The sequence below is a fragment of the Ambystoma mexicanum genome, chromosome 1q (assembly GCF_040938575.1).
Source record: "Ambystoma mexicanum isolate Mex_15411 chromosome 1q, UKY_AmexF1_1, whole genome shotgun sequence".
Lineage (NCBI taxonomy): Eukaryota > Metazoa > Chordata > Amphibia > Caudata > Ambystomatidae > Ambystoma > Ambystoma mexicanum.
The window spans coordinates 998,421,439-998,436,115 of NC_090922.1; the positions used below are offsets into that span (position 1 = coordinate 998,421,439).

General features: G+C 46.7%; 1 protein-coding gene across 2 annotated transcripts in view; it reads left to right on the top strand.

Annotated features, from left to right (window-relative positions):
* Positions 1-14,677, top strand: part of USP33 (ubiquitin specific peptidase 33) — a 1,143,586-nt gene that overhangs the window by 391,559 nt on the left and 737,350 nt on the right. For both annotated transcript variants that reach the window (XM_069641664.1, XM_069641665.1), the window contains one exon: positions 219-331. In XM_069641664.1, coding sequence (XP_069497765.1) covers positions 219-331 — 113 coding nt within the window. The remainder of the gene's footprint in view (positions 1-218; positions 332-14,677) is intronic.

Consider the following 14,677-nt stretch of genomic DNA (forward strand, 5'->3'; position numbering starts at 1 on the left):
CTTGTGCATTTAGTCATTTAGTGATTGTTCTTTTCCATTTGTCCCAGTTACTTTTGTTGGTTTTCTGCTTGGTGAAAACATGTTGTGTGATATGCTAGTGATGTATTCTACTTTTTAGCTTTAATTTAAATTCTCCTTACACAGATCTTTATTTTAACTGTGAATTTGAGAATTGCAATACTTTGATTTTCACAAACTAGTTTGTTCTTGCCTTTTAGGTTTGCCTGCTTCACCTCCCAAAAAGAAGAAACAAAAGAGGTACAGAAGCGTTATATCTGACATATTCGATGGATCGATCATAAGCTCTGTGCAGTGTCTGACCTGTGATAGGGTGAGTGTTACCAGGATTTACAAAATAGAGCACATTTTCCATTACTGTACTTAGGCAAAGATACAAGCAATGATTTTGTAGAAAATGCAATGATTTATTCATACATGAAAATGAATGAATGAAATCCAGAAAACCATATATATATATATATATATATATCTGAGGCTTGTGGAATCTGCTTAGATCACATGCTGTGCATAGGCCGACATCTAGTGGAAGCTGCGGAGTATTACAGTTTGTTTTTCGAAACTCGAAAATGGGCGTCGACACAGGCGTGCCAGTAATACTATCCCTAGTGTGACGTCCACTGTACCCAAGATCCCTCACGCGTCTAGGATCCTCAGATTGTTTTTTTCCGCCATACTGGTCGCGGAAGCATTTTGCGGAATCCCCTGGCCTTAGCCATACTTTTGCTAATAATCGGAATTTATAATTCTTTATTGACATCCTTCCCCACCCCAACGTCGACCCTCGACACTCGACGACGGCTGGAGAAGACATCGACCGTCGGCTGCTGCATGACGGATCTGGGCCTTGGAAGGCCGCTGGCCTTGGCCTGGGCCTGGTAGGCCGCTGGCCTCGGCCCTGCAAGTAGGGAGAGTGGGGGGTGGTACATACTCTTCACTCTTGCTATATAGGTACACCTTATATATTTCCTACACTTACCAGCCCGCTGCCTCAAGGTGCGTATGGAGGGTACCCCTTTCCAATTCTGCCCCAAGTGCAACCGCAAATACCCTTGGGTCGACAGGCACGCCACGTGCAATCTCTGCTTGCCGAGGGACCACCCCGAAGCGAACTGCAGAGCGTGTAGTAGGTTTAAACCTAAGACACTTAAGGACCGTTCGACAAAGCGTTGGGCCCACCACGCCAGGCAGGCGGCCATGGCAGTGGAGGGCGCCTTCAGCGATGGCAGCGACGGACGGCAAGGGCATTACGGCGTCGAAAGACAGCCGAGCGCAGGTCCCCGACCTCGGAAGGTCGTCCGGCAGGGCGGCTATGGGGAAGACCCCCGGCGACACAAGCGCTACACACCCTACACACACTAAGCACACTAAGTCCAACCGAACCTCGACGACGTCGACTTCTCGGAAAGAGGCACAGATAGAACGGTCTGACTCAGTGTCCTCTGGGCGCTCTCGATCGAGATCGCCTCATGACACAAGGCAATCATCCACTCTTGCCAAGAGTGCCTCGCTCCCTAGACTAACGGAAGTTCGATCGTCTGAGGACGAAGACGACTTCCACCCCCAGGCCGCGCTCCAAGAGACGGAGCCGAACACCAGCGAGGCCCCACGCTCGAAAGACACAGATACCTCTTCCGATCCTCGACGCCAGGCGTCGAAAGTCTCCGGGGCCTCCAAGGGACAGGGAAAACATTTTTCCACGCACGGGGAGGGGGGGAAACAGCGGAAAGCACATTCTTCCACTCCTGTAAGACCATCCTTTCCCCCGAAGCAGACAGACAAATACAAGTCTACTGAGAGATCAACATCCAGCAAGGGTACCCTTGATAAGTCCCCTAAATTGCCTACTAAAGTCATCCCCTGTTCCAAAGAATGGTCCAGTGTAGACATAGACAGGGTCATGTCAAGGATGTCTTCCTTGGCAGATTTTTACGACAAGAATCCAGAGCATTTCCTCTCGTATGACCCTCAGGGGGCCACACCCTCAGGTTCCACTGATCCTATCCCCCTAAGTAAAAAGGCCCGGTTCGAAAGACCTGAACCCTTTGGGGTGCAGCCTTACTCTACTCCATACTCTACTCCACACCCCAGGTACCAAGGAGAGCCTTTCCCTGAGGGGGACCAGGAGTTTGAAATTATGGAGGAACAAACCGGGACGGAATACTATGCGGATGATGAGGACCAGGAGGAGGGAGAAGATGAGCAGGAAATTTACAGAGTAGATTCCCCGGTAGAGAACGAAGCCCCAATTACCGACTCGCCAGTCGATAACCAGCCCCTCCTTAATGAGGTTCTCGCTCGCGCGGCAGAACATTTTCACATCGACACCCACGGTGTACAGGAGGAAAGGGACTTTGCAGAAGAGTTGGTGGGAGAGAGGAGGCCGGTTGCTCAGACCATCCCTATCCTTAAATCCATCCAACGAAGAATAGATCCGTCCCTGGTGAACCCAAACCTCACCAGAGCAGTCAACCCCAGGGTCGAAAAACTTTTCCGGGCAGCCCAGTCTGACCCTCTCTATATAAGAGGACATCTTAAACCAGACTCCCTAGTTGTTACCAACACTCGGAAGAGGGCTGGAACACCCTTATCTTCGTCAGAAGCTCCTCCCGACAAGGAGACCAAGAAACTTTACGGGTTTGGCAGGAAGGTAGCCTCAACGTCCGCCTACCAAGCAAGGATTGCTAACTCCACCACCCTGTCGGCCAGCTACAACTGCCATCAATGGGAAGAGGTCGCGGCACTCATAGCCTCTGCTCCTGAACCGTTAAAGGGCCAATTGGCTCGGATCTCGGGAGAAGGGAGAGCCGTGTCTGGTTGCATATTGAAAGCAACTTTCGACGCCGCGGACAACGCAGGGAGATTGATAGCAGAAGGTACTGTTATCAAAAGACATGCGTGGTTACGGCAGTCGGGGTTCAAAACAGAAACTCAGGCTTCATTAATAGACAAGCCGGTGGAACCCGATCTATTGTTTGGGAAAGCGGTCGAAGACGCACTAAAAAACGCCAAGGACGAATACGAAACACTGAAATCCCTTGGCCAACTAACCAACAAACCCCCTAACCAGAGGGGGAACAGTAATTTTCGTCGCCCACGTGGCCAAAATTCACAAAGAGGCAACTATGCCCAGGGACAGGGTACACAGTGGAACAACAGCCAGCAGTCTACCCAAAGTTACGGCATGAGTAACAAAAGAGGTCGTGGGAGAGGCAGAGGCAGCCCCAACAAGGGAGGTGGCACGCCTCCACCAAAGCAGTGACGCTCAGTTCAGGGTCACTTCTCATGCAACCCCAGTAGGTGGACGCATTTCCAACTTCACCCAGGCTTGGGAAGGGATCACCTCAGACAGATGGCTGCTGTCAACAGTGTCCACAGGATATTGTATAGAATTACTGCAGCGTCCCCGGAACCATCCTCCACGACAAAGAGTACACTCCTTAGAACATCAGAAGATCCTTCTCGAGGAGATCGCCATTCTGCTAGAAAAGGACGCGATAGAACTCGTCCCAGGACACCAGATAAACAAGGGTATCTATTCAACTTACTTCCTTGTGCCAAAGAAAGATTTGACAATGCGCCCAGTATTGGACTTACGGCCTGCCAACAAGTATGTCAAGCCCCAAAAATTCCGTATGACCACGCTACAAGAGGTAATCCCCCTCCTAAAAAAGGGGGATTACATGGCAACCTTGGATATGAAAGATGCTTATTTTCATATTTGCATGCTCCCGGCGCACAGAAAGTACTTGCGCTTCAAGGTGGACAGTCGCCACTACCAATTCAAGGTACTGCCCATCGGGATAGCTTCAGCACCAAGGGTATTCACCAAGGTACTGGCGGTGGCAGCTGCACACCTACGCAGGGAGGCAATCCCAGTGTACCCTTATCTGGACGACTGGCTCATAACGGGGGAAACCCCAGGAATTTGCAGGACAAACATTCAAAGGACTATCGACCTCCTCCACGAATTAGGCTTCTCAATCAACGAGAAGAAGTCAAGCCTGGTGCCAAGCACCTCAAAACAGTTCCTAGGAGCAATCCTAGATACTCAGAAAGGGTTGACCTTCCCTTCAGAAGAGAGAATTCAGAATATACTACTGCAAATTCCACATTATCAGTCCGGTCAACAAATAACGGTACGCAAAGCAATGCGGTTACTGGGCATGATGGCGTCATGCATTTACCTGGTCCCCCACGCGCGACTGCGCATGCGTCCCATGCAGGAATGGTTGGCGAAACAGTGGTCTCAGGCAAGTGGTCAGTGGGACGATCTAGTGGTCGTTTCGCCAACACTTGTACAGAGCCTACACTGGTGGACAAGAGAGAATCTCGCAAGGGGAAAACCCTTTTACGATCCCGAAGTACAGGCAGTGGTGACTACAGATGCATGCCTGACTGGGTGGGGAGCTCACCATCTCCACCACACAGCTCAGGGTCTCTGGTCTCACTCAGTAGCCAAGAACCACATAAACCTGCTAGAGCTTCTGGCAGTATTCAGAGCGCTTCGGGCGTTCGAGCCCCATCTACTAAACTTGTCGGTGCAGATCCGGACGGACAGCACGACAGCCATGTTCTATCTAAACAAGCAAGGAGGGACTCGTTCGCCAAATCTGTCCAAGCTTGCCCAGAAAATCTGGATATGGGCACTCAAACGGAACATCTTCCTGTCATCGCAACATGTTCCAGGGGAGCTCAATTCCCTAGCGGATGCTCTAAGCAGAGACTCCCTCCCAGAAGAACACGAATGGGTCCTTCACAGAAAGATCGTAGAAGATCTCTTCTTTCAGTGGGGTTTCCCCACTATAGACTTATTCGCCACAAGCGAAAACAAACAATGCCCAGGATTTGCATCCAGGTTCCCCCAGCCAGACTCCCAAGGGAACGCCCTGTGGATGAACTGGTCAGGGATGTTTGCGTACGCTTTTCCACCAACCCCTCTCATCAGGAAAGTGGTGTACAAGATGAACAAGGAATCGATGACGCTCATCCTAGTTGCTCACATGTGGGCGAGACAACCATGGTTTCCACACCTACGCAGGATGGCGGTGTGCGAGCCCATCAAACTTCCAGCCTGGTACAACCTACTGTCCCAGCAACAAGGTCAAACAGTGCACCAGCAACCCAACTCAATGAACCTGGCAGCATGGCTCCTGAGGTCATAGAGTTTGGACATCTCAATTTACCACAGAGGTGTATGGACATCCTAATAGAATCCAGGAAACCAAACACAAGGCACTGTTACTTTGACAAGTGGAAGAGATTCGTTATTTGGTGCCAGAATAAACAAATCAACCCTGTTAATTGCACTCCTTCCAACATTGTGACATACATGCTCCACCTGCTGGATGCAGGATTGGTTTTTAACTCTCTGAAAGTACACCTGGCAGCCCTCTCGGCTTACACCACATCCCATAACAGGGTGTCGTGGTGGAAAGTACCAGTAGTTAAATCCTTCATGGAAGGAGTAAAGAGACTTCACCCTCCTATTTCAAACCCACCGCCAGGATGGGACCTTAATGTGGTGCTAGCTAAGCTCATGGGCCCCCCTTTCGAACCCATGCATAAAAGTAGTCTCAAACACCTGACTTATAAAATGGCCTTCTTAGTAGCCATTACCTCTATAAGAAGGGTCAGTGAAATTCAGGCTCTGTCAGTGCAGGATCCTTTCTTTACTATCCACAAAGACAAACTGGTTTTACGCACACACCCTAGGTTCTCACCTAAATTTATATCAAAGTTCCATGTAAACCAGTCCATCGAGCTTCCGGCTTTCTTCCAGAACCCGCAAAGCTCGGCTGAGGTGAAACTACACACCCTAGATGTGCATAGGGCGGTCCTCTACTATGTAAATAAAACCAGACCGCTAAGGAAAACAGATCAACTGTTTGTCTCCGTAGCTACAGGCAGAGAGGGAGATTGCGTCTCTAAAGGCGCTATCTCGAAGTGGATTATCAACTGTTTACAGCTGTGTTACTCTCTTTCTGAAAAAACTCTGCCTTTTACGCCAAGAGCCCACTATACTAGAGGCATTGGGGCCACTCTGGCTTTCATTGCAAATGTTCCCCTCGACACCATTTGCAAAGCAGCTACTTGGAGCTCTATTCACACTTTTACTCAGCATTACTGCATTGACACTCATTCCAAGACAGATACACAAGTGGGACAAGCGGTTCTAAGACACCTGTTTGCTCATGACCCTTCTCACATCCCACCTCCTTCTTCTGGTACTGCTCGCTAATCTATGCACAGCATGTGATCTAAGCAGATTCCACAAGCCTCAGAAGGGATACATTACTCACCGTAATCGTATTTCTGATGCTTGTATCTGCTTAGATTCACATGCGACCCACCCTTCCTCCCCTCCGAGAGAAGGCGCATGATTGCTTGTAGTCTTACCTTTCTGTCTATCTGCTTGGATTATCTGTACTCACGCTACTCCTCATGCTTCCTCATGTCAGAAAAAATACAATCTGAGGATCCTAGACGCGTGAGGGATCTTGGGTACAGTGGACGTCACACTAGGGATAGTATTACTGGCACTCCTGTGTCGACGCCCATTTTCGAGTTTCGAAAAACAAACTGTAATACTCCGCAGCTTCCACTAGATGTCGGCCTATGCACAGCATGTGAATCTAAGCAGATACAAGCATCAGAAATACGATTACGGTGAGTAGTGTATCATATATATATATATATATATATATATATATATATATATATATATATATATATATATTCATGATCTAAGCAAACGGGTTACAAAAACAGAATGCCTATATACAAAATAAATTCAATGAGGGTAAGAAGACAAAAAAGCTAGAGGGTAATGTATGAATGAACATTCCAAAGCCAAAATTAAAGACAAAGAACCAATGCTATCAAAACCTAGGCAAATGGATTGCGAAACAAAGTACCTGAAATCAAATTAATTCCAAGAAACATATGTCAGGTTGGTTTGAACATAACATGAAACCTGCATCACACAAGTGACGATGAACAAAGTAAATCGATTGCGATGGTTGGGGTGAGCGCCATACGCCAGAAGAGAGAAAAATTGCAATTGTGTGCATAGTAACCAAGGCGTAGTGAAAAAAACACAATGGCGTTTCGGCAGGATGGACGAGTTCAAGCCGCCTTCTTCACGACCGAAAACCACTACTGGACCCTAATGAACATGATTAAAGCATTGTCTCAGTCTGATGTGAGAGTAACATACATACAAAGGAATATGTTAACCCAGTACAACATAGCACATACAGCCAGGAGGGGATGAATTGCTGAAGAACGTGGAGTGTCGCATACTAGCGCATCTTGTACACTATGACCCATATGCAAATACAAAGTAGCCACCTATCGATGGAGGAGGTGAAGAAGGAAGGTGTAGCTCACAGTGCCGACAGGAAAAAAGAAGGAAGCAACGCACCAGTATAGCTACACCTATGAGAGCCATACCAAAGCGGGGACAGTATGCTTACCACTTTATAGTAGCCTGTGGTGCCCGCTACGAAAACACTGACTGCAGGAACCCGCAAATGTCTGAAGATATGTCCAGCTTAAAGCAACAAGGAGTACCAGGGATGCAACAGTGCACATTTAAAAAGGAAGAAAATGGGGCACTAAGGACTGGTTAATGTCTCGGAGAAACCAGGCTGCGACTGGAGCGTGGGGCACAAGGAGGAAAGAAGGTGAAATAAAATAGAGCCTACCTCGAAAGTAACTTCCAGTCGCAATTCACGTGAGCCTATTGAATAGGGACAGGAGAGGCAGGCGTCAATAGCATTCTACAGTGGAAACTGGTTAATTTTCCTTCAGGAGTGGCTGCAGGAAATACAGCTCATTCGGCAAGGGAAACAACAAAATAAGGAGGTAGAAGCCACTGATATATGAAAAATAAGTGTTGATGCCCAAGAAAGTAGCGAGTTGTGGCAATGGGCCAGGGGTCGCCGAAGTGGACCGCACTGCTAGGAGGGGTGGAAGTTACTTGCCACCTCAATTCTACACATACGCAGAGCGTACCATTTCTTCCTCACCAAGAGTCAGATATCATTAGCCAGCATCTAGTGCACATTTTGCACTCTGATATAAATATATATGTGCATGCAACTTCAGCATTGATGATTGTTAAATTAACCCTCAGTTATTAACCTTTCTAAAATACCAGTGCTGTTGTCTTTGAACAGTTGCAATCGGGTTCTGGATACAGAAAAGTGCCTCCTAAAGTCTGTTGTACTTTGGTAATCGGACATCCAACATTTTTGATTTGTCCTTCAGACTAACCAAAATGCAGAATTATGACCTTTATAAAAACTGTGTCGCCCATGTATTTTTATTTAATAATTGCTATAGGCTAGCCGGCCTGGTTAGGTGTCATTAACTATGGTACTGTGATGAAGCTGATGATGTCATCACTCCTTTCCCGTGTTAGGCAAGATTGGATACAGTAACCCTGTGGGAGACTACACCAGCCTTGTCCTCTTGGTAATAGGTAACTCACCTATTGGTATAGGTCTGTACTACACAAGTTGGTAAAGTGACTGAGCAGCCAGCTATATCTCAAGAGGGGTAAATGTGAGCTGTAGAGAGGCACCACTGAGGTTTACAATTAAAAGTATACAAATCACTTAATCTCACGGTTTTCTAGTAAAATAATTTTTTATTTATTGAACGGTCAGTTTTTAGATTAGCCTTCTTTAGAAAAGGCAATATACAACAATAAAAATACACTTCAGAACACTTTCTCAGATTTAAGAACAACAAGTAGATACCTTTTGTGATGTGTCTCTCTCTCTTTTTCTCTTTCTCTTTCTCTCTCTCTTTCTCTCTCTCTCTCATATGCATACACACACACCAATTACTAGGATAATGTTTGACATTAATATATCACTCTTTGGACTTAATGCAATACTGAGGTTGGAGGGAAGGAAAAAGTTTAACAGAGTCTCATAGCATGTCAATACTTATCAATCTCCCAATGAAGTCTAGATTAGATCTTTCCAGCAATACAAGTTAAACTTATGTACCACCTATGAGGGGCAGTTGGAACCAAAGTCAATGTGTTAGAAGAGTCTGCAGGTAGCCAGCACAGCCAAAGTCAATTTGAACAATTTCTATGGAGCTGAGGCACTTTAGATAACAAAATAAAACTATTGCACAAAGTTCTTGAAGAGTTTGTAGTAAAACAAATCACTGTTGGGCCACAAGCTGTAAGGCTTGTGAAGGGCAGAGCTGAAATCAAATATGCAAAAAGCAGCTACTGCAAGTGTCCAGTGAGAACTAGCAAGATACAGACAAAAGAGCAAAGTACCCCTTAGTCAAGACAGTACCTTAGGTTTGAAGAAGAGGATCCAGCTGGCTCCTGTTCTGGTTGCAGTCTTGCAGATCCTGGGTTCTTGGGCCTCAGTCATAGGCACAAGATGGGGGATGTCTGGAGGACTCCTGCACTGCAGTTTAAAGGTCGGCAATGGCTACGGGCTCTTTTCAATTCAGCTGCACTTAGCGGTTTCAGCTACCGATCAATAGCACCACCGCAGTTCTTGGACACTTGATGGACTTCCCTTGCTTCTGGGGTCCAGCACTCTGGTGAGATGGGTCAGGCTTGGGTCGTCCTGCTTCAGGAGGGTCCTCAGGAGATTCCTAGAGCCCTGGCCCGCCTTAAAGATGACGCACTCGATTCAGGTTTTTAAGACCCATGGCACTCGGTTCCAGCAGCAGCAAATAAGTACAGCTTGCAGGGAGAGGTTTTCCAGCAAAGTTCGTCTTGGGGTTAGTTGGTCGCACCAACCCAAGGGAAGAGGTCGTCCGTTCCGGGCTTCTCTAGTTGATATGAAATTGGAACTTCAGCACTGCAGCAGGGCTTCGCCGGGCAGTTCAACAGTCCAGGAGGGTAAAGCATGCTTCTCTTCCAGTTTCCTCTGTTGAATGTTTCGTCCAGTGGTCGACTCTGCCATCTGTTCAAGAGACCTCGCCTTTTATGCAGGATTCTCCCATTCATGCACAGCCTAGCTGTCACTCATACAGCAGAGTGGCTGTCCTGCAAGGACAGCCAGCCAGCCAATCAGCACTGGGTGCAGTCAGGTAGCCAAGGAGACTAAGGACAGGGAGTTTCGGGCCCCTCCCTTGCTTCCTTCCCTGCCAACCACACTGGAGCCAGAGGCGGGTTTCAGCATTAAAGCCTGCCAAAGGCAAAATGAAGAAAAGAGTTAAACCTGGTTTGGCGCGCAGAGTAAAACCCAAGAAAGACATTTCAAGCAAGAAATGGCAAAAAAAGAAGACCTGGGCCATTTTGACAAAATGGGCACCCAAGGGTGCAATACTGCAACTGAGGATTCAGCCTGTGGTAAAAATGCACAATGGTAGGAAAATTAAACCACTGACACTAGCCATTTAAAGTGGTGAGGATAACATAAAAATGTTACATGAGTAAGTAGGAAAAGGAGCCACTAAGTAACCCCCCCAGCACTTCCACATAGGATGGGGTGTACTGGACGTACATAGGAAAAACAGGTAAGTAAAGTCAATTTCACTTTACTGCTCTTGGGGAACAGTAGTTCATCAAAGAGAAGGTAGTTAAAACATATGAGAAATCCAAAGGACGTCTCTGTGGCAGTGCACTGAAGGTGCTGTGTCACAATGCAAAAGTAGATGACCATGGAGTTTGTCAGACTCCAAAAACAAAGTCCAAATCCGATCAAAAACACATGAGTGACAAAAAGGTCTGACTCCAGGATGAAAATTATAAGTCCTAAAATCCAGGAAAAGAGCTCGGGGTCTCTAAGGTTGAAGGGAATTAGCACAGAAATGATAATTCTCCCTAACATTACTGCGGTAGCTTCTCCCTGTGTGGCTTGGGGATGGCAGCCTCTACCTGATCCTGACCCTTGGAGCAGCTATATGAGGGAGGACCACATGGGGGAGGCGACCCTCAAGGGGAGGACTCCTCGTCGGAAGTCGCATACCCATGGTTACCTTTTAGGGAGGTTCCCTCCTTCCCTTCCTCATGCCTTGATGGCATATTGCAACACTCTGTCAACCACTTGCCAAATCTACTTCAAGTATTCCCTAATATCACCTAAAGAATAGTTTATCAACAACTGAGACGAGGAAGAGGCAGAGACCAGTGATGATTACTCCCAATGAGATCCAACATCTGCTTCCCAAATATCACATAAGGAACAGTATGACAGCAACTAAGATGAGGAGCAATGATGATTCCTCCTAATGACAGCCATTGTCAGCGGTCTAGTCGCTAGGGAAATTCGATTTGCCTGACATTGTGAAAACCATGCCGGAAAGAGAAGCATGGAGTTCTCCAGTTCAGGACAGACGAGAGGTACTGGCGGCGACACGGAAATCCAAGCAGCCACAGAGCGAGAGGGCAACTTGGTTAGTGACATGCTCAGGAAGGCTCTGTAGTAACCAGAGGGAAGCACGAAGGAAGCAAGTCGTGCTTCCTGAATGCTGCAGAGGCTGGATAGGCAGCCGAAGCCTGAATGCCTACTGGAGGCAAGGGCAGAGAGTCGCGGGAGCCCAAGAAGCATCCGAATTGGAGTCAGGAATGTCAACAAAGTACAAGAAGAGAACCAGTGAGCCCAGGGAAAGGGTTGGTACACCGAAGCACTGTCGGGCGAGATAACGCAAGTTCTAGACTGTGCGATTAAGGGTCTGGGACCCTCAATACGAAGTTGCGGGAGACTAAGAAGGGAAACCAGAGACATTTCGTGTTTAAACCTGTTAGAAAATATACCAAATTTTTAGAAAGCAAGCCGAATGATTATTTAAAAAAAAAAGTACCAAATACATGTTGCAAGAAACTGCATTCAAGTCTTGGCAGGAGAGTATACCTTGGAAAAGTCAAGTGTGTGCGATAAACTACAGTAAGAAGATAATCTCAAGGAAGATCCATGGCCTTAAGATTGTTTATTGTTGTAAATGTGGAAAAGAGCTTGGCAGGGAAGGGTACCATGTGATCTGCAAGCCTAGGACACTTGCATTGAAAAACAGCGAAAAGAGAATCCTAATGAAGACCTATGCCCTTAGAATGTTGCACTATTGTGAATGTGAAGAGAATCCTGGGCAAGGGAGCTATTTCCTCAGGAACAGTGAACCCACTAAAAGGAGGGAGTTATCCTCTTGGGTTACAAGGAACTTGGTTATTCTTTGTTTGAACTTTTCATTTTGGAGAAAAGGAATCTGGGGAAGGGAGCCATTCCCTGAAACTGTGAATATTGTCTACTTGGATCTTTTGGTTGGATATATAGTTGTGTTGAATTTGAACATTTGTGCATTTTAAGAATCCAAGACCATATCCTTCACACCTTTGATTTAGTTTTAGAGAGTAAGGGCCAGAATAGGATTTCGTACACAGGACCCATTTTGCTTTGAACATCTTGACAAAAGACATTTTTGTTGACGTAGGGAAACTCCTCCTAGGTTAGGGATAATGAGGCATTTTTCCAACACCTTAATCATTTAATAAGGGATTACAACCAAAACATGCGTCCCCGTCGTCTGCATCTCATTCCTGGCTCTTTACAGTACACTCTTGGAATGTGATTTTAAAAAATGTCTGTGAAACACCTAGTTTGTTCTTTTTATCGTCAGTTTTCTTTGTCTATGTAATATCGTTTTTTATATCTGTAAAGTGAATATTGTATGCTGCACACAAATTATGCAGATCTGCTTTTTTGCCATGTGATCATTTTATTGGTTTACATGTGATTGTCCCTTCCAGGAATGGGATACTATCGAAACATTTGTGAAACTAACTTCTAATGGATTACTTCCTCCTACAGATTCCTCATCTTTCTTAATTCCATACACAGTGCAGCAGTTCTTCTGAAATGTTTCTGACAACAGAGGGGCGCATCATGGCTCCACACAAGCCTCCACGCCCCATGTGCCAGACATGACATCAGGGCCCGTGACATCAGTTCCTTTTTTCTGTGCTCATTGTTCACTTCAGGAAGACACTTTTTGCGTTTTGATGAGAAAATATCCAACTTCGCTAAGGCCTCCGGTTACAAACCTTGCATGGATTGCACCAGCAGAAGTCGGTTCTGGATCCTCATAGATTCTGTTTTTACTGCTTGGGGGAAGCACAACGTCAATGAATGCTGGTCATGCCAATCCATGCATCCCAAGGCACGCCGGTAGAGAGCAGCTTAACTCTTAATCTACCTCCACAAGGAGTAGGGTAAGGCCATGCGGTCTCGGTTGCGCAGTGCAGTGCCCACCTCTGAGAACACGTCTCCCACAAGGAAAGACGAGAACAAAAAGAATTGCAAGATGACTCACTACCTGGGCGTTTCTTCACAGCATCATTCTTCTTCCTGCTTAAGGAAAAGGAGTCATCCTTCCAGAGACTCCCCGGATGCAGCGCTGCCGGTATCGTTTCCCACCAAATACTCCACCCCGGAGGAGTCAGGGAACCTCAGCTTTGAAGATGCTGGACATCTTCACCAACGAAGGTGAGGGGTCAGAAACGTGAGGCGGACTACTTTGTGAATGTCTTTCAAAACAAGCAATTTTTTATTTTTATTTTCTTTTATATTCAAAATTGCTTACAACAACCAGATCATCCAACAATATCTACCTGCACACACCCCGCATCCAACCTATAACCCCATGTGAGCATGGTACATCCAAACAAAAAGTGCCTGTAACCAAATCCTAATGTCCAGCATGTGATAGCTTAACCATCGCCCGCTTGCCAAACTCAAGCAGGGCGTCTTTCCACCTAGGGTACAAATAATAAAGATGCATTACAATTCCCCCTCCCCACCAACTGCCATCCAGTCTTCACAGTGACATCCCCTCACCCCTCCCAACCCTTCTAGCGGCTAGTGTGGCCAAGAGCCTCCCAGACGGCCTCCCATTATTCACCTTCAGTGGCAGTCTTCAATTTCTTTGTTTATATATGACCACAGGGGAGCCCAATAGTCAAAGGGCCTGCTCCTGCTGGGTAACGTGGTGGCGTACACGGTTTCTCATCTTTCACAAGAGTACAAGCCATATAGCCATTCCTGTATTGTTGGAGCCCTGTTTTTTCCAGGCTTTGGCCACCAGTGCTCTTGCCACTGCAGAGGCAATTCCCAGCAATGTTCTATCGGTTCTAGAGGACACGTCAAACCAAGATGGAGCCTGGGCTCAGATGAGCTATGGGGGACAGCGGTAACCATTTTACCCAGAGCCTTATGGATTTGCTCCCCGAAGCTTTGGATATGCATACACTGTCACACCACATGCGTGAAGTCTGCAGAATCGACTTGGTATCTTGGGCATTTCGCAGGAATCTCGGTAGTATCTATAGTTGGGCTGGAGCATAATATACCTGGTATAAGAATTTGAAATGTATTAAGTAATATCTATTATTCAGGAATATCTTCCGTGGCAACATACATATCTGCCGCCATTGCAAATCGGAGAGAGCCCGTCCAAGTGATAACTCACATGTTGCCCTGAATGCAGTGTGTCCCCCCTCGCTGTGCCTTTATAAGTTTGTAAAGGGACAATACTGTCCTGGAAAGTGCAGGAGGGTTGACCCCAAATTGAACCAAGGGAGATTGTTCCAGTGTCTCAGGGAAAAGCGGCCATATTCCACGGAGCGTCAACCAAAAGTATAGTAGCATCGTCACTGCATTCCAGGGACCTCTGTCCT